Source organism: Stegodyphus dumicola, chromosome 8, assembly GCF_044657685.1.
Source record: "Stegodyphus dumicola isolate Sdum_Otavi_A_Nest chromosome 8, ASM4465768v1".
Classification (NCBI taxonomy): domain Eukaryota; kingdom Metazoa; phylum Arthropoda; class Arachnida; order Araneae; family Eresidae; genus Stegodyphus; species Stegodyphus dumicola.
The window spans coordinates 78,861,007-78,882,014 of NC_140775.1; the positions used below are offsets into that span (position 1 = coordinate 78,861,007).

A 21,008-nucleotide genomic window follows, 5' to 3' on the forward strand; every position below is an offset into this window, starting at 1 on the left:
AAAGGAAGATAATTACCTCTATAAAAATTGCTTAGTTAATAATCAAATTACTTTCTTTCACGTTTGTTAATCTGATGATGTTTTGGTGAAAATTATATCTTGTTTTAGTTCCGTTTATTCGTAAAGTGTCGTTAACATTTCTTGCACTTCCAAATCTCTATGCAAGTATGCATTTACAACTTTTAAAACCTGAAAAACGCATGTGTGCGATGTTATCGTCATGCGATGATTTGTAGGTACTTTAACGTATTTTTTACTGCGATACTTTCGACGACGATGTTTTTAAACTGCGAAGTTTTTGAACCGCTTTATTTTCGACGACGATACTTTGTACCACGATGTTTTAGAACTGCGATGTTTTTCTCTTTGCTTTCTTTTCTCTCACGATGTTTTGTACCTCGACGTTTTCGCGTTGCGCTGTTTTCTCCACAGCGTTTTTGTCCGCAATGATTTTGCCGCGATGGTTTCGGCTGTAACCCTTTCAAAGGATAGTTTTTCTTGCATGGAGGAGGTAAAAGGAATGCGACATTCTACTCTTAGAGCCGTGGAAAAAATAGATCTGTACAAGTCTTCTTTTAATTATTTGTCGTATTTGTATTAAGACAGGTAGTTACATGAATGAAAATTTGCAGTATTTCTATCTTTTTTTAATACTCGCTGATTGCTAGATTGTCGTATTAAAACTTCGGTTAGTTGAACTTCAGTAAGTTGGAATGGTAATCGTAACTAGAAATTCGAAGATAAATCAAACTGAATATCGAAACATACTATTCGAAATTGGTACTGATTCAAAGTCGAAATTTTAGTATTTGTTTTTTGACGGATGTGTTCCTTCAATTTTGACTTGAGTATATTTGGATTGATATTGCTTTTTTTCCATAAAAGCGAAAAGCTTATGCACGGTATACCTATATCGTAGCGCGTAGTTTCAAACTAAGCATTTAACAACATAAACTAGTTTAAGATTTTGACGGCTTACACCATATCTCGTCTCTTAGTAAAATGTATGCAATATAAATTTTATATTAACTTTTTTACAAATAATGTTACAAATGGCTAATTTTCCCATTATTAAATTTAATTTAAAAAATATTCTCTTTAATCTGTCAATTACTGGTCTTCAAAATTATCAAAATTCTGTGATTTAGAATATCTGCTCCCGATATTAGTATGGGATTATTAAATGGGACAAGATAAACATTGGATTCTCTTGACCAAAAAAATATGAAAGACGCTTTATTCCTCTATCATTTAATAAGCATATTTTAACTCAACTACTATCCTCCAGGTTTACTTTAAGCTTAATTTGTAGTTAAAATGTCTAGAAAATGAAAAGTAGTCTCCATGAAATAGGCAAATAAAGTTTTAAAAGAATTTGATATGAATACAAAATTTATGTAAATTGTCGAAAAAACTAAACATTCTTATGCCAACATTGAAAAACCAATGTTTATGAAAGAAGGAAATTAGAGGAAAGAACATGAGTTTACGGAAAACCACTTCAGCGCTTATTGAATTCCGTGTTCAAGGTTCAAATAATATTTTGCTGAAGTTTTTCACTCAATGAAATGCGTCAAATATTCCAGCGAAGGGGCCTATACCAACAACAAAAGATAGAAGAAATAACATAGCGAAGGGCAGTATTAATTTAAATTACGCCATTGAACATTATATTATACTATAAATGGAGATGTCATAGCCGAATTGATTGAAGATTCACGAATTTATGCAAAAAAACAATATGGATATCAACTAAAAATGCTTTTCGTGTTGATTAAACTAATCTTTTCTTTCTCATTCCTTCAAAATATCTAACCCCCAAAAGACGTTCAGTACCATGAACAAAATCGCTTCACTATTTTACCCTGGCTAATTACTGAGTAAAGGTTACACCTTTACTCATAAGAATGTCGCAAAAAACAAACTATTTCGAATGCTTGTACGGTATATATAGCGAATAAAAAACAGAGGAGCATTGCGGATATATCCGTAAAATGCCTTAAGAAAATCATTAAGGTATTAAGGTTTTCTTGAAACGGGAATTTAAAAAATAGGAAATTTGAATTTATTCAGAAATATGGATAATATATTAAAAAAGTAAACGTAGGAGGATAAAATTTCGTAAAGCAATGGCATAATGATAAAACCGTGGAAAATTTTTTGCATGCGTATTATTTTAAAGTGCAGACAATACAACTTTTTCATTTATATATCTTTTCTTAATGGCCCACTAGAAGTGGTCTTATGAATCGTGCTTTACGGTAATTTCTCTTTTAATGCAGAATGCAGTTTTCAAGGACATAGTGACGAATACTTGGCTGACAAAGTATTCTTTGGAAAGAAATGCTATTCAAATAAATAAAATTAAATTTTAAAAAAAAATCTGAAAGGTTTCAGATTTTAAATTACGTCCAAAAGGGCGTTTTTTTAACGTTTTGTGTGTTACCTTTATTTATTAAATATCATGTTCTTTGCACTTAAACCATAAAATTCAGTTTAATAGCAATGTCGCAAAATAATTTTAAAATGAGCCTATCTTTAGAATTTCCGATACACAGTTCCGCGCGCTGGAGATAAAAAGGTTTTTTCCCCATAGAGTGTTGCCATTGCTCGCTTGAGTTTGTAAATCAAAAATTCGTTAAAGTTTTTAAAAAATATGAAATCGATCATAAAACAAATTCCAAATTTCAAATTTGGTCTTCCACATGCCCATATTCGTAGGAGGACTACGTCATTCAAAATTCGATGGCTCTATTGTTTTATCATAGTGCGATAAATATACATACATTTATGCAGATTTTTCATTATTTAACTTCTTCAAATATAATGCGGGACTCTTAACATTTGGTGGCAACAGTTTGAAAAGTGAAACGGACATTTATAGTGATTCAACGCAAAATCGCAAAACAAAAGCAATAGTCTTTGAGGGACAAAGTCCCTTTGGACTAAAAAGTATATATGAATAAACATGTGTTACAAATTTTGTACATAGATAGATAATTTTATTAAAATTATGCGCAAAAGTTTTGTATAATGTAACATGAAAAGCTCAGAGAAAAGATGCTCTGCGGGAAAATACGAATACAGGGGCAAGTCTATTTTAACATTGAGTAAGTGGCTATCTCCCCAGTTTGGCTAGATACCGTAATGGTTTTGGCAACTAATTATCTTTTTTTGTCGTTCAGATTTTCTTGAAATATATGTAAAATATATTAAGTCCTAGGTTTTAAAAATATCCCTCCCTTTGGCGGGCAATTAACCGACGTATGCTTGGCCTTTACTAACGCCGAAGTGGTGGCCACTTTATTAAGGATGCACTAATAGGATTCGAACCCGGGCCCTTTGGTATCGCAGTAGGGTCCCCTAACCACTATACCGTTTGAGTGGGGGTTTTAAAAATAAAGTCTGAAATACTAATAAATTTTAAACCTGATAAGTACTGTGGTTTCGAAAGGCGTTTGATTCTATAGCGATTAATATTCAAGCTTTAATTAATAATATATGGAAAGGTCTTATTGAGTATACATTTCTACTAGATTACATAACCTATTAAATAATTATAGCATCGGAAATGTAAGTGATGTAATTTCTCTATTTTAAATTTTGAGTACTAGGAGCAATTTTTTAGCGTTACTGAACTTCCAAACAAGGTGCTATTTCTATTAATGTTTATTTATAATTTCTACAATCCTGCAAGAAAAGTTTCGTTTCACTTTTAACAATTTTATTTTAATTTTCAATACCAGGATCTAGTATAAATAGATTGAAATTTTTACCGATTGCACGTACATTTTCTTCGTTCTGTTTCAAATGCAAAAGTCAGTCATCAAGTACGTAGGTTAAGTATGGGTGTATCAGAGTAAACAAATTTAGTCGCTAGTTTCAAATCTGTCAAATTTTTGGAATCTCGAGTCTACCGAATGCTTAAACTTTTACGATTTGGCAATAGCAAATATTGCTTTGATTTAAAACAAGAGTTATGCGGGTATGATGTTTCAGATTTTTAGCTTATAGTTTTAGAAAATTTTGTCATTAACTCATCTTGAAGGTATCAGACTGCAATCAAACATTTTCAGATTGACATTTTTATTAAAAAATTAATTTTGAGCTTTAGTCAAAAATCTAAAACAATTTCTTTTCCTTTCTTTCGGTCTCTTTTTTCCTTTCCCTCTCTTTTTTTTACCTTTCTTGTTTCGTTTTCCCTTTCCTCATTTTTTTTTTTTTTTTTTTTTTTTTTTTTTTTTTTTTTTTTTTTGTTCTCTTTTTTCTCTTCCTCTTTTTAGGAATTTTGGGTTATTTTGTTTAGCCATTATGTAAAAGGTGTCAGATTGCAAAAAAGATTCAATAAAAAGTATCACGTGAAGCTTCTTTGACCTCGTTTGACCGCACATTTTATTACTCTTGAAATAAAATCAAACATGTCTGTGCATGCTATCCGTGTTGTAGGTATTTGCATATTCTGTTCCCAAAAATTAATGTACCTGTTTGTCATTATTAGGCATGAATGACAAGATTCAGAATCCATTAAAACTACTTTGACAAACTACTTTTAGCTGTGAGGCGACAATACAAGCTATCAGCAAAATGGAAATGCAACTTGATCTCGGTTGACCTTTCCGGGCAACAGTTTATCATGGTCACTTTCCCAACTGTACATCTCGTAGACTTTGCTATTACTCTGTCTCTAAAGAAAGCCTGAAATGTTATGAGTCATTCGTATTTTCTCGCACATTATTGTTGACGCCAGAGAGATGAGAATGTCGTAGCGATGAATGATTATTAATTGCAGAAAGCGTTAAAGCGGGAGAATAGAAAACAAAGGCACTTATGTCCTGCTTCTGTCGTTATTATTGACATTAGAAAAGTCTTTAGCAACATCTCTCCAAAATTTTGGACACTTTTATGTTACATTACGCTACCACCTGTATATCAACTATTCTCTTGGATAAGTGTTGCCACCTGCAAAGAAAAAAGCCTTTCATCTGCGAGTTAAAGTATAATCTCAAAGTAAAGTAAAGTTCTCAGAGTGTTGCCATTCAGAAAAAAGTAATGTTTCTAAAATTTATTCAGTCTATAATTAACAGACTGAGCGAGAATTACAAACGAAATCCTTAATAAATTAAAAATTTTCATTTTATTTTTTAATGATATATCTAAGCGATGTAAATTAAAGTAGGCTTTAAGTTTTATTTGCAAAGTTATTTCAATTTATTACAGACTTTTCTAATATAGTATTATGTACCCGTTACAGAATCTTTTTTGTTTCATTTTTTGTATTATATTGTATTATATATGTATTTGTATTTTGTAAATAATTATTTCTTCTTTTTTTTCTTCAAAGGATAGAGCCATTTTTAATAACGTTGATTTGATACAGCACGGTTCTTTTCAGAACTCGGAAAAATACTAAATCTACAATATTCATTTCGTAATTACACTTAAAGAGACACTGTATATTCAGACTCTAAGAACGATTTCATTTTGAATGCATTAATTTTGTTCGAGCGAAATACTAACATTTTCCAAATAAGAAAATGGACAATAGTTAGTTTACTAAATTGTCAGCCTAATGAATACAGTAGGAGAGAAGTCATGGTTGTACAAATTATTGAAGAACTGTTGAAAGTTCTGGTGAAAGTCTTACAAGGTTTGATTTTTGCCTTCTTTGGTTTACCTAACCTCATATACATTGTTCAACCAAATTATCGTCCTCAGAAATCAGTAAAATGTACCGCTCAAGTAAAATCTCTGAACTCGTTTTATCTGCGCGTGCATTAAAGTATTTCCAGATGTACACACAAATAACAAGACATTCACTGCATAAATCTTGACATTTTCAAGATTACAAAATTTTAATTTGGGACATCATTTAGTGTTTTTAGAATTGGCGAGACACGCGAAGCGGATATTCTTGATCTATCTTCCATATATCCAGAATAAAATTTCCGTGCACTCATAGTTGCCAAAACGTACATTCTTTCAAGATGATTTGGGATTAGTTTTTCCTCTTACAGAAATCGGAAAAAAAAAATAAAAATAAAAATAAAAACTCAAATTTACGCAAAGCGTTATTTTTAAACCTCCGATGTAAGTTCTTATCTGGAGAAAAGCAACTAAACTTGTTCTCTGCTAATATTTACTTGAGCTTCTCTGGAGAGAGGAAATGACAGGCGATGTTCGTTACATGTGTGGACGAGCGATTTTTTCTGCTCTAACTTGTTCGATGTGCGAGTATATTTATATAAAATGTGCTGCAAATATAGTTACAGTTAGCCGCACGAAGATTTAAGTATTCTACCACTGTTTTTAATGCTGCTACAATTCTTACTTTTATCCACATATATAAATAAAAATTATGATTCAAGTTAATGTTATAAACAAAGTAGTATCCAGATAAAGCATGTTTGGTCCCATGTTCTTTTGTCCATCTTACAATGTGTTAAAACGATCCAGTTTAACGTGATTCTGTTAGTGTTGTGCTTTCGAGGAAGTTTCATTTTTATTGAGATTTTACTTCTTCAGGGATGTTATGGTAATCGGAAGTCAATATCTTCTACAAATTCCTACATAAAACTAAAAAAGATATGATTATATTCCAAATAGAAAACAATAAATTTTCAGAAGTTTTTGAATATATTAAAACTATATTAAACTACATTTACAGTTATAACTTTGTTTCTTAACCTACAATTTCATTCTAGGTTCTGCAGATCTCTTGAGGGCCGTTAGCATAGAACATGGACTTGTAGGAGTTAGTCAGACGACAGGAATCTGCGATAACAGGGCACTTAGGTTAGACGAAGATGGTAACCCCGTTTACGGTGCACCGGACGTTGCTTTCAGCATTGCTCAAACTGCTGTGCTGACTGTCACTACCTCGCAGCTCTTTACAGGTAAGAAGTTTCATTTTTAAGTAAAACCAAGGATGAGAAATGCCAGAATAAAATTTAATATGAAACAATGGGATATTATTTCTAAAACGCGATGCCGTATAAGTGGAATAACGTAAAATAATACCATTCTTAATGATATAATAAGCATGATTAGATACTTTAGATTTTATCATATATTTTGAGAAAAAAACCACGCATAGTGAAGAAATTCCTTGAATCATTTAATTAAAATGAATACTTAACAAATGCTGACTGGCAGCTGCTAATTATGCTTCCTCCAAAATATGATAAATGCGCACCTCCATATGCGATGAAATTAACTATCTGCACAATTTTATATTCAACAAAGGTAAAAGTGCTAAATAATAGGATAGCTCTTGTAATCAATTTAAGTTGTCCGAAGTTTATTTCACTCAAACAGTAGTAAATGGCAATCAATGTTAAAAACAATGTTAAAAACATTTTTCATGCATTCTCCGAATTCAGGTATGACTGAAAACAGTATTCTTGAAGCACTTTTAAAAGGTAAGGTCTGATCCTGCTTAGGGATCAGAGTTATTGAAATAGAGTGGTTCAAAACTAAATATTTCGGATGGAGTACTTCGGGTATTTATATCATTTAAGTGATAAACTGCTTATCGAAACTGCCTGATAAATTCTGCACCATTTAGAAACTAGAAATCGGAACTAACTCGTTAAAGTTTTCATATCTCCATTTTAGTTGTGAGGTAAAAATATCTGTATATTCCCACATTTCTACTATAAAAATATTTTTCTGAAAAATTAGTTCTTATATCAATTTATTCTTAACGATCTGATTTACTAAATTTTATTTTTCCATTTTCTTCATATTCTGTTGATATATTCATCTCTAAAGTTAAATTTTCACATTTCTCAAGAAGATCTGTCATTTCCTGTAAAAGAAAAAAGAGAGAGAGAGAAAGATAATTCTTCTATTATGTTTATGTTTGATTCAGTATGGCAAAGCAAGACGAGGGTTATGTGCCTAAGAAGAGAGATTTCGTTGTAGAGGACTTTTTAAAGGAAACTGGCTCGTGCAAAGTTTCATACTGGTAAAACCATGAAAACGCCCTGCAGCTAACTAATTTGTTGGGAATCGATATTAAGTTAAGCCATCTATTAAACATGAAGATTTATGTTCAGCTACGGATTTGATCGCAAGATATTATTTAGCTTTTCTGTTTCTTACAACATTAAATTCCACGAATAAAATTTTAAAAATTTGCTTAAAAAAAGCTGTTAATTTCAACCCATTGAAGTGATATAACATTTATTCCCTTATAAAAATTTGAAGGATTTATATAAATACAAAGCAATATTAAGGAGCTGAAATGTCTCTTGAAACGGGCAGTTCATAAGCATGTAAGGCTGAGATGTGGTAAGTCCCAAGGACTTCATCTGGCTTAGCTGGATCAGCAGTGTCATACGGAGTGGCTGAAACGAGCTGAAATGTCTTTTGAAACGGGCAGTTCATAAGCACGTAAGGCTAAGCTGTGGTTACTTCCTAAAGACTTCAGCTGACTTAGCTGTATCAGCAATGTCATACGTAGTGGGTGAATGACTGGTGATCACTAAATAAGGTTCTTTACCCTAAACAAGTTTGTACGGCATAAATTTTCGGCCTTTTTTATTTATTGATCTCCTAATAAGATGCAGTGTCACCCATACTTTGTCACCTGGTTTGTAGGAAGGTTTTGTTTTTGATGATCATTATACGTTTTTCACTTGTCTTGCTTCTGTTTGACGTGGTCTTTAAGCTTTAGGGTTAAAGGGGCAAATCGTTTGAGACATAGGGTTATCTCAACCACGAAGTTATCCACTAAATAAATCGTGCTAACATTATCTCTTGTTCTTAATTCTCTGCCAAATAGCACATAATCGCAAATATTCTATTAAGACGGCAAGGAATGAGGGATGATTCTTGACAACATCACTGAATATGGACGACGTCCCTGGTATAATTGTTAAAAATTTTAACAGAAAAAATGTTAAATATTTTCCAAAAATAGTACCTGATTTTTAAGAACTTCAGCATTAGCAAAATTTATCAACTTTAATTTAAAATTAATGCTATTTTAAAGGGAAACGTTTGTCATAATATGTTGATATTTAATATGATGGGTCATATGACACGCATTTAAAGTCAGACCAACTAAGCAGTGTTTCTAAAACTGAGGAAACAATCTGTATTGGAATAAATGCTAATTGAGAATAGAAACCGTTTCATTGAAAGTAGTGCAGACTTTATCCTTGTAGAAGGACACAAATTCTACATTGAATATTTCCTTGCAGTAATAATAGAAGCATATATTTATTATGGAGATCAATGATCTTCAACCATTTTATATTTACGAGAGCATCGGTAGCACCGTCTTTCTCGTGATAAATCGGTAAGTAAATATAATTAATAATGTGTAAGGCACCTGGCATATACAAATAAAAGTTAAACTGCTATACATTTCTACAATGATATATTACTTAGAATAAAGTAATGATATATTACTTAGAATAAAGGTAGGTCTCCAAATGAAAAGGGGACACATAAATGATACTATTTGCGTAAATATGCTGACCTTGCCAGGTGAAAAATATACATGAGTGCCCAAGATAAACATACCTGTCAGCAAAGATTATCCTGCTCATGGCTGTGTTACTAAGCATTAACTGCCTACACATAAGCACCCCGTAGATTGAAATAATACGTTGACATTTCATATAAGTGTACCACAGTGTTCCAATCTGGTCTACGAGATGATGAATACTATAAGGGAGGGATATATTCGGTTGCGTGAAGAACTATTCAGCTGTTTCTTGGATCTGATCGTCTTTTGTAAACCGGCTTCCCTTCAATACTTTTTAAGTGGGCTGAGCACATGGAAATCGCAAAATGACAAGTCAAAGCGGTAAGGGATGATGGAAAACAATCCAGTGGAGATACTGCACTAGATCTTTGCAAAAAGGTTTATCAGGAGGACAGACTTTGTCATTTAAAAGAATAATCTCTTTTGTTAACTTGCCACATCGACGATTCTTTGATGGCTGTTTTTAATTTGCATAAGGTATAGCAATAGTTGTTTGCATTAACTGTATCTCCCGTTTACAACCAATCCAAGAGCAAAAAGCCATTATCATTAAAAAAAAAAAAAAAAAAAAAAAAAAAAAACCCCTTTTTCGTGGCGAGGAGAACCGGCATGTCGTCATTCTGTATTAATTTGCTTTATTGCTAGATCAAAGAAATGATAAGATGTTTCGTCGTAAGCCACGATTTAAAAAAGAAAGATTTTTCTTCGGTGTGATAACGAAGCAAATACTGGAAACAACCATACTCATTTAGAAAGACTTCTGGGCTTCAGTGAGCACAAACCTTGCTGTATTGCAAATTTTTATGCAGAATAAGCATCCGTTGTTCAGAGAAGACCTGTCTGCAATCTTTTGAGTGGTTATTCGACGATTCTTCTTCACAAAGGAGTTCACTGCAGTATAGTAAGCCACAATGTAAAGCACGGCGCAGAAGACCGTGGATATGTGTTTACGTTGTAGAAGAGGGTGATGAACATAGTCAGAAGTGAATCATATGCCTTCACGAAATAACTTACGAAACCTTTTTTTTATTTAACTGAATTAAGCTGTATTTAACATGGGAATAATTAGCTCTGTATTTAACTTAAAAAAGAAAATGTAATGAAAGGAATGATCAGTGGTAAATCAATAGTGAGGCTTAGGCCAATCGCAGTACAACGCATTGTAAGGATTATGTTAATTTTATTAACAGTTAAATTTTGAGTTAAAATTCCTTTCCTGTCAAATTCTTAACTTCAACTTACTGCTTCCGGCCAGAACTTAGTTTTGGAATTTTTCTGAATACTTAATGAGGAGGAGGAGTATTTAAACCGCGAAGTTACTTGCAGAGTTAGAGAGAATCAGAGTTTCTGATTTACGCGCGTCTGCTTTTTGGCCACTCTCTCTCTCAAAGCTGTTATTACGCTCGGCTGTACTCAGGCCCTTGATAAGCTTCGTAGTCAAATAAAGTTAAGGGGCCAACTCGGTTAGAATCTTGATAGCATCGTCTATAAGCTATAATTCTTTAGTTAATCTTAGTTTTAGTTTAATTTTTAGTCGTTTAAGTTCAAGTCCAAGTGTCGGCTTTGATTATACACTCCAAGACAGAGTTTTGTTAAATCTTATTGGAATAATAAAGGGTTAGTTACTCTTCCATCTTGTTGTTTTTTGTCACACGAACTTAAGCGATTATTCGCTAACTAGTTCTTAAGATTCGTCACTTTCTACAGTAACTGAGAATTACACAGTGAAAATCTTACAAGATGTTCAGTTGGATACTGACAAACTGACGTAAATGATTAAATGAGATCAAACGTAAAACGGATATTTACAAAAGAATTCTGCACACAAAATGCCTTGAATATTAGAAAATGCGTGAAATTCGTGTTCAAGATTGCCCAACAGGCTCACTGACCGACAGAAATAACAGTGTGTGACAATGTGCCAGGGACTATTGCACTGTTTCGATAAGATGAAGGAGAACCTTTGTAGTCTATGAGTTGCTAGCTACGAGGAACTGCAACAGGCGATCCATGAATGGGTCCGTAGTACTTCTAAAAGAACTTTTTCGGCAAGCATCTAGAAACTTTTTGGGAAATGGGAGCATTGCATCCATTTGAGTGAGAATTACCTGAAATATTCATGTATGTGTTCCAACAAATAAATTATGTTCTGTTATAAGGTATTTTTCCCACCTTCTTGGCATGCCTTTTTCGTCTGGTGGTCTGCACGCTGGACGCGTATTCAAGAGGTCCGTGGTTCGATTCCCGGCGAAAGCGTTGCGTATTTTTCATCTTTCCTGCTTCCAAAATACCTAATGTATCTACACTGTAATTTTACTTGCCTTAGTTGAAATGATTACTGAACGACTCAGATATAATGCACAATATATAAGAATTATCGTTTTTGATATTAGAAATTAACTAAAAATAAAATGAATAAGTTTAAAATTTATGCAGAGTTACTTCTAGTATTGTGATTTTTGACACTACGTTTCATCTTCTTGGACTTCAGCTTGAGTTGTAAGGCAATACTTCTACCCGTAACAAATCATTACGGTATTGATCGATAATCCGTAGATGAGTATTTCGGATTTACAAACTTCAAAGCCAAAAATAATGATTTATATAAGCAAATGAAAGCAAAATATTTTATTTTAAATGCTGCATTTTCTAAGAACGTAAATTTGTTTTCATTAACTAACTTTTAAAAGTTTTCTTCAGTTACGCGTGTTTTCGTTACTGGTCGTTTTGGCGATTTTAGAATTTCTATCTGCATTCCTATAAAATTGAACTTAATGAGTTTCACAATAGATTTACTTATTTCTATTAAATTATCAAGATTATTATTGTTAACCTGGAATATAACTAAATTATTTCCAAAAACAAAGTATGCGCGTTGCCCGTTCATATGTTCGAGCTGGATCCACGGTAGTCGAGTTTCAGCAGTAGCACTGTAGTAGATTGCACTAAAAAGTTTCACAGAGTAAAAAGTACCATCATGTAATTGTTAAATTTTTTGCCTGAAAGTAAGTTAATTCATGTTAAAAATGTTAGCAACTTGAATTTCCCTTGCTTTACTACTGCATAGTATCATTTATTTACATTGTTTTCAAATAAAAATAATAAAAAGCATTTTGAATCGAAATATTGAGGCATATGTTATTGATTTATTATGCATCACACTTTTTTAATGTCTCCGGCCATATATCATAAATTATTAAACCTGTAACTGCCGTGGCATTTCCCAATAATTAGAATTTTGATTATTCATCTTGTAATCGATTATCATTAACAATGTTTCATGTAATTGATTTTGTTTCCTTTATTTTTCCAGGTACTTTTCCTTATGACTTCTCCGTTTTGGCAACTATTCGACCGAAACAAGGTATTGAAGCATTCCTCTTCACTATTTATAATAATATCGGGCAAGAAGAAATGGCCGTCGGTGTTGGTGAGAACGTCACTTTCATGTGTCGTCATTCAGCGGAATTTACTGCATTAGCGCAAGTTTCCTTTCCGGTTGCAGTGAACGATGGCAAGTACGTAAATTAAAAAAAAACTATCTCTTGAATCCAACAAGAGTATTTATTGAAATCTACAGACTGTTGATCTTGCGTATAAGACGTAGGAAAAAAATTTAAGAAACCCGAAAACATATTAATATCTTTATGTCTCATTTTTACATTTGCTGTTCAATTTATAAAATACGACTATATGAAGAAGATTAAAATTCTGTATTAGGCTATTAATAATATTTTAAGTTAATATAATTATTATTAATAATATTTTAATTTATTAATAATTTATATCTGAATGATTTTTAACTTGGTATTATTAATATTCAAGTAGAGAGAAGTATTAAGAAATTAGAACTAAAATTTTAATTGTCAATTTGATTGAGGAAACAAAAATAAAAACAATCTAATTTGAAACCAAAATCAATAGCCATATTATTGATACGCACTATACCTAAATCAAGTTTAGTCAACTCCCAGTTTACCGGGGTAATGGGAATTGACTTCCACGGTTAACTCAAAATCACGTTTAATCCGAGCTAAGTTGAAAAGAAGCATAAAGAGGAGCATACTTTTATATAGGTTACAGAAAAGTACTGTTAAAAGTTCATCCATAATTTTCAAGCAGATTAATCTGGAGAATAAGTTAATTTGCTTATGTAAATTAAATTAACATTGAAAATAAAAAAGTAAATGATGGAAGAAAAATGTCATTCGATATGAATGAATTAAATTTTAAGTTGCATTAAAATCAGCACTTACAAGAGAACTTGAATAATGCCATTGAGCTAAAATTCACGTAAAAATTCGGTTTAAACTTTCTTTTCATTTTCTTTTTAGTCCAAAGGGGCAATTTGCCCGGATGGGCTATTAATTTCGCTTTGGCATTTTGTGTTGATTCACTATAGACGGCGAATCACTTTTTAAATTGTTGCCACCAAATATTAGAGCCCTGTATTATGCTTAAAGAAATTAAATAATGAAAAATCTGCATAAATGTATGTATGTTTCTCGCAGTGTGATAAACAAATGGTACTTAAAGCCATCAAATTTTGAATAACGTACGTCTCCACCCGAATATAGGCATCTGGAAGCCCAAATTTGGAGTAAGGAATTTATTTTATTATCTATTTCATATTTTGTAAACCATTTATGAGTTTTTGATTAAGAAACTCACCGATTTCAAAGTGAGCAATGGCAACACTGTACGAAAAAAAAAAAAAATATCTGCAGCGAGCGAGACTGTGTATCGGAAATTCTAAAGGTATGCTCTTTTAAATATTTTGCGATATTTCTATTGAATTGAAGTTTATGGTTTAAGTGCGAAGAACATCATATTTAATAAATGAAGGTAATACACAAAACGTTAAAAACTACTCTTTGGGCGTAATATAAAATCTGAAAGCTTTCAGAATTCTTTTTCTTTCTTTTTCTATTTTTGCTATCCCACGCATTTCTACTCTCCTTTTCATATTTTTCAGTAGACAGTTTATGTCTTTGAATAGTGGTGTAGTACTATGAATGAAGGTGAACGCTACTATAGTTGTTAAGAACTGTGAATAGGGGTGTAGAACTATGAATAGTGATGTAGAACTGGCGGCCCGCGGGCTGTATGTGGTCAGTTTTTAAGCGATCCGCAAATATTATCTCGTAATTTAATTATCATTATTATGGCGTGAACTCTTACGGCAAAAATTTAAAGAAATGTTTAAGTCTGTAATGATTTTGAGTCCAGTTTTATATTATTTTCATTATTAGTAAAACAAACGGGAGTAATGCCTCAGAAAAATCTACCAATTGAGCTAATTTCAATTAATTTACTCTGTGGTATAAATCTTAATCAAAGATATAAAGAAACAGATTTTATTTTTTTTCTCACTTGTTAAAAAGCTAATATTTACTGTTACGAATTTTTGCAGTAAGAATAATCGCTTTGTTGCAAATAAATATATAAGCGAAAATTTTTTACGCGGTTGAAAATTAAGTCTAAAATAGCAACCAGCTGACCGATGAGCGTTTATAATTCGTGATAAATATAGTTTCTAGTAATTGTTTCCTAAAATGATAAATTTTATCAAAATCGAAATATCATGAAATGTTGTAGGTCTGAAAATTGAAGTAATAAATAAGGAAGTTTTAATTTACTTATATACTAATATACATATAATTACGTCAAAGAAAATTTAATAAATAAAAAAGAAACTTGTTAATTTTCAGTTTAAGTTGAAAATAAATTATTTAGTAGTTAATTTAACATATATTAATTACTATTTGAATTAAATGTCAGTCTGAAAATTTAGTATTTAGCTATCAATAGATTTGTGTTACAGAGAGTAACCAATACAGATTTTACACATTCAGATTTCAGACAGGAAGAGACAATAGAGATTAGCCAACATTTAGATTTCAGACAGGAAGTACATATACAAATTGAATTTTTTCGTTACGTTATTATTGTTGCTGTTTTTAAGTAATCAGTAGATAAAATTAAAAATTTAGATTAACAAATTTTCTTTTTAAAAAAACTTTTCATTTTATTAAAAAAAAAAAAGAATTGGCGCATCAGCTGCTTTTATGGCCCATCTGCGTTTGAGACCACTGCCGTAGGCAGATGGTTTGTGGTAGTTTTCCCATTGTTGTGCATTAAACGATTTATAATTTTTTACTTCTTTGTATGACGCAAAGGAAGTACTGTAATAGCGAAAATTTTCTGATATTATATTTGGACGGAAATATCGATTTTGACCGTTCCCGAATCCATTTGGACGTTTCTTTTTGCGTGACGTCTGTACGTATGGACAGGATTAAGGTCTCTTTTTTTGCAAAATGGATTGTAAAATGGATTTAAAATATATTCAAAAGGGATTTTTTTTCATTACATCGGTACGTACGTATCAACATACACGATTGTTATTGACATAGTTTATAATTAATTTATGTAAACTTGAGTATTATAATTATTAGATGAATGCTAATGTAAGTGGGAAGTTTTCTCAGTATTAGAGTTTGTTGGATGGGCGTTAACTAACAGAAGGTTATGTTGTTGGATAAATATATTTTAGGTATCTTAAAATTTTGGATACATTACCATAATATTCCTGTCATGAACTATCAATCTATAGGGATATTAATTTTTTTCTTCTTATATTTTTAAAACAGGAGGTACAGAAAATTTACTATGTCCTTGACGGCATTCGAACCGCGAATCTTCCATTGTTAACTGGAAGCGCTAATACATCACGAGAGCCAATACGGGTAAAGTCATAGTTCCGTACATTTTTCCCCACTTAAAGGACGACTGGGAAGAAGCATGAGATTTACAAAATTTAAGTGGTGATGAATTTATTGTTCACCACATTTTAGTTTTAGTCCTAGTAGTTTCTTTTTGGAGAGGGGAAGCAGAAAACATGAAAAATCAGACATGCTCTGTTCGGGATTTAAAACATTTGTCTTCTAATGCCAGCTGGACAAGTTAATCAATTACGCCGTGATCTAAACTTATTAATTAGTAAGGCCGAATTATTGCACGAGAGTACGTATAAATGAAAGTACGAGAGTACATGTAATTCCTTATAAATCTAGCTAGTGTTCAGGTAAAATAAAGGAAAACAATAAATATTAATGCTCCATAAAAATATTTACTGTTTATTGCAATAATGGAGAGGTATTAGCTATTTGCAACAGCTAACTCAAATTTCTTTCATTGCAGATGGCACAGAATTGCTCTGAGTATCAAGGGAAATTCAGTCACATTGTTAAATGAATGCGGCCAACAACTAACAGAATCGCTCAATCGAACGGAAAGTTCCTTCATTGACGCTGCAGGGATTATGTTGCTCGGACAGCAGTTAGTTGACGGTGTGTATTACGAGGTAAAGCATCGGAAATTAATTACTAAGAACGATCTAGCGTAGATCTTTTATCTTTTTAACTGACAAAATCCTGTTTCAGATTAGCAACTGCTTTACGTTTACTTAATGCCCAACCTTATCTTTTAAGCTTATTCTTACATAGAATAATAATAATAATAAAAAAACACAGTTAAAACGAGAATCAAAATAAACAAAACTGATTAGTGGAATAATGTTTTTTATATGGAAAATTAAGTTTCAAAATTACACATTTATTATGGTTATTATTATACATACGAGATCTCCATCTTATCTGAATCATATCTGAATATCTATTTAATGACAAATAGAATGAAAATACCCGTGAACTGCTAACGTCACCCTGTATTTATATGTGCTATACTCGTGTGCATTCCAGCATTTTTGAGCATTTTGGTTGAAGAGTAACTACAGCATCACATCTGAATATCTATTTAACGACAAATAGAATGTTAAAATATTTTTGCAATGTACAGAGAAATTTTAAGAATGTTTTGAATAAATATATGAATCATAGACTTTATTTTTAAATATTAGACGAAAGTATAGATAAGTAATATTTGCATCTTATTCATAATGGTATCTAAGTTAATGACATGCCTGTAGCATGCTTATGTTTTGATATTTCAGTATTCTGTGTATACTCTCATATTTATACAAGTATCAAAATGCAGGTATTAATATATGTTTAATGCTATATATAAAAATCGGATTAAAGCTATTTTTTAAATGTCCTTCTATGACATTTCGAAATGTATATATTCACACGAATGTATTTTCTTATAGATATGTGTATAAAAATTAACTACACTTTAATATTTGTAATGCTTTTAACATTTATTACTCTTTACTATTATAGATGTTAAAATAAAGTACATATTTCTCTTAATTTCTTCAATCGTTGTTAGTTATTTAGTACTTCATAATGACTACCTTAGTTACCTTATTTACAGAAAAACTCCATACAACCGAACTAAGTGTGGCAAAAACATTTCGGATAAAACTTTCGGATAGCCAATGCCCAGACTTATTTTTACCATGAGGGGGGGGGAGCTCATTTTTATGCGCAGAAGTTTCGAAAATAATGTTAAAATTAATTTTAGATAAAGAGCTTTAAAGTCTCTGTTTTAAAATTATTTTCATTTAAATCACGGAGCTTTAAAGCAAAAACGTTTTAGAGTTTTTTTAATTATGATTATCATTTTCAAGCCTTTAACCAATTTTCTGGAAACAAAGTTCAAGAAATACGTAATGAATATTAAACATATTGAAGTTAAAAATGCATCATTATTTACAAAAGAAGAGCAACTTATTAAAACACATGAAATAAGAAATTGTCTCATACTGATTCTAAATGTGTAGATTTCCAATTTTAGAAATTGTCTTCTGAAATTTTGCCAACTTCAGTGAGAGTTTAATGAAACTTTATATGTACAAAGGCAAAAATTTACTTAAAACATATTGAAAATCTTTTTATAATTTTCTGAAAATTTTCATCTTTCTGTTTCTGGCAATTTATTTGCTTTAAAAATTATTCGACACCATTTATAGCTAAGAAAATGAAAGTTATCCTCTTATCGGAAGTTTCATAGGTTATCATATTTGTTTCTGATCATTTGAGGTTTCTTACATTTATCTCATTCTTTGTGCCTGTTATAACATGTATTTACCTTTAAATTAGTGTTTCTCAGATTTTAGTACATATATTACTAATGGTAAATTATGATTATCATTTCGTATTATAGGATTATTTTTAGTGGTACAATTTTTACAAAAAGACATAAATGAATATTCTAAATGAGTGCAGTGCAAATGGCGCTCCTTTGGTACATACATGGATTGTACATACGTTCATTATTCTTATTTATGTGGTGCAAAGTTTAAAAAGTTTGAACCCTTGCTTTAAAGAATGAAGTATGAAAAGGCATTGATTAAAAATGACTAATTTTCAAATTTTATGTATAAATTTTAGTTTTCTTCATATAGTGAATGAACGGGGTTTTATTTATATTTTATAATTATTATTCCTTGGTATTTCAGTACTTGTCTGGCGAATGTTTTCTCGTTCAGATAGACCGAGGATAATACACTGAATTTATATTCCTTTAACTACGAAACTTATAATATCTTTCAAGAACTTATATCTTTATCTACTTTCAGTTTTTGTTTCATATCTTTTTGATACTTTAGGGTGATATTCAACAACTGCAAATAGTACCTACTCCAGAAGCTGCATATGAACAGTGCATAGACTACGTTCCTGACTGTGACTCTCCACTTCCTTATGCTACTGGGCCAGAGGATACAGTATTTCCCGTTTTCCCAAATCCCGGATTACCTGACTTGCCGCTTTCAGGTGAAGATGATGATGATGATGAATTTCCTGACTATACGTATCCTGAACAAACTCCTGGAATCTTTACAAACTATACATTCACGTATACCCCTCCCGTATGTTATCTTGCTTTATTTATGCTTTATTCAAATGTTTTAGGCGTCTCTTGTCTATAATGTTCTCCTACCCTATTAATCAATCCCTAGGATATCTTGAGAGAAGATTGCAAGTGCTTATGACAAAGCTCTACGGTGTTAAACTTTATGATATAAAACTTTACTTTTTTATTATTTATTTTTTTTTTTTTTGAAATTTGTTACATTAAGTTTAATGCAGCTCAATATTAAAACCTGCAGTATTTGCCGTTTAAAAATTAAATTATAGTAGTTCCTTGCTGGAACTTTTTATTTACCAAATGTGCTTAATAACACACTGTAGATGTGATTATTGCATTCATGGTTGAAATTTCTTCTTTAAGTATTTAGGATAATGCATAATCAATTTGCGTCACTTTTACGTTTATATAATAGAATTACATAACGTCAATGCTTAAATTTTCTTCAGTCCTTTCAAGAAAAGCATTTCACTCTTGAACGTTTATGATAAATTTCGGTATTAAAAAATCAAAATGTTCAGGCAAAAATAATATATTTTCGTGCGATATCCATATAAAATGACTACATGAAGCATTTTCTTGAAACGTGCCGTTTCGATAAAATCCGAAGTATCATTTTAGGTATATTTTAAAATAAAGTTTGGTAATTCTAAAATATAAATTTGGATTTCATATTGACTTAAAGTATATTTTATTAATGAAACTATAAGGATTATGTTAATTTTATTAACAGTTAAATTTTCAGTTAAACTTCCTTTCCTGTCGATTCTTAATTTCAGCTTAGCACTTCCGGCCAGAACTTAGTTTTAAAATCACGTCTGAATGCTAATGAGGAAGAGCGGTATTTAACCGCGAAGTTCTACTGTCTTAGAGAGATACCAGATATTCTGGCTCCACGCGTCCGCATTTTTAGGCTTCTCTCTCGTAAGCTATTTTTGCGCTCGGCCGTACTTTAGGCCTTTGATAGCTTCGCAGTCAATTAGCGTTAAGGAGCCAACTCTGTTAGAATTTTGATAGCTTCGACTATATCTCTTTAGTTAAAATTAGTTTAGTTTAATTATTAGTTTAAGTTCAAGTCCCAGTGTCGGCTTTATTGTACAGTGTCGGCAGCGTTCATAGCGTAATTTGGCTTGCGTAGTACAATGACGTACTGCATGAATGCGCGCCAGCTCGTGCCGCATTTGTGTACTAATGAGCTGCCATTTCGAGTGTGACAGTGATATGGACCGGTGGAGTGCACAGCATCGTGCCTTTATTGTTGAAAGTTATTTCAAGAATAACTACTCTGTTATTGCTACCCAGCGTCTATTTCGGCAAAATTTCAACTTGGGACGTTATGGAAAAGTTTTAGATGGATGGACCATTGCGACAGACATTTCCAGGTAGAGTAATTTCCCGTTTTGGTGACATTTCCTTGCCGCCTCGCTCACCTGATCTTTCATGTGCAGACTTTTTCCTTTGGGGGCCACCTGAAGCAAGAAGTTTTCCGAACACGTTGTGCCACCATTCCTGAGTTGAAGGATCGCACCAGAACTGCTGTCGGCAATGTCCCAGGGAATACGTTACGCCGAGTTATGGCAAGCTTTCAACACCGCCTAGATAAATGTGTTGTGCAGAGGGAACATCATTTGACAGGCATCATGTTCAAAATGTAATCCACGCAATGGACAATGACTTA

At 31.9% G+C, this 21,008-nt stretch overlaps 1 protein-coding gene across 1 annotated transcript in view; it reads left to right on the plus strand.

The window, feature by feature from the left end:
- The window catches only part of LOC118190119 (uncharacterized), a 209,504-nt gene that overhangs the window by 20,824 nt on the left and 167,672 nt on the right, over positions 1-21,008 (plus strand). The window contains exons 2-5 of the mRNA XM_085822021.1: positions 6,702-6,893; positions 12,810-13,014; positions 16,700-16,862; positions 19,071-19,331. Coding sequence (XP_085678147.1) covers positions 6,702-6,893; positions 12,810-13,014; positions 16,700-16,862; positions 19,071-19,331 — 821 coding nt within the window. The remainder of the gene's footprint in view (positions 1-6,701; positions 6,894-12,809; positions 13,015-16,699; positions 16,863-19,070; positions 19,332-21,008) is intronic.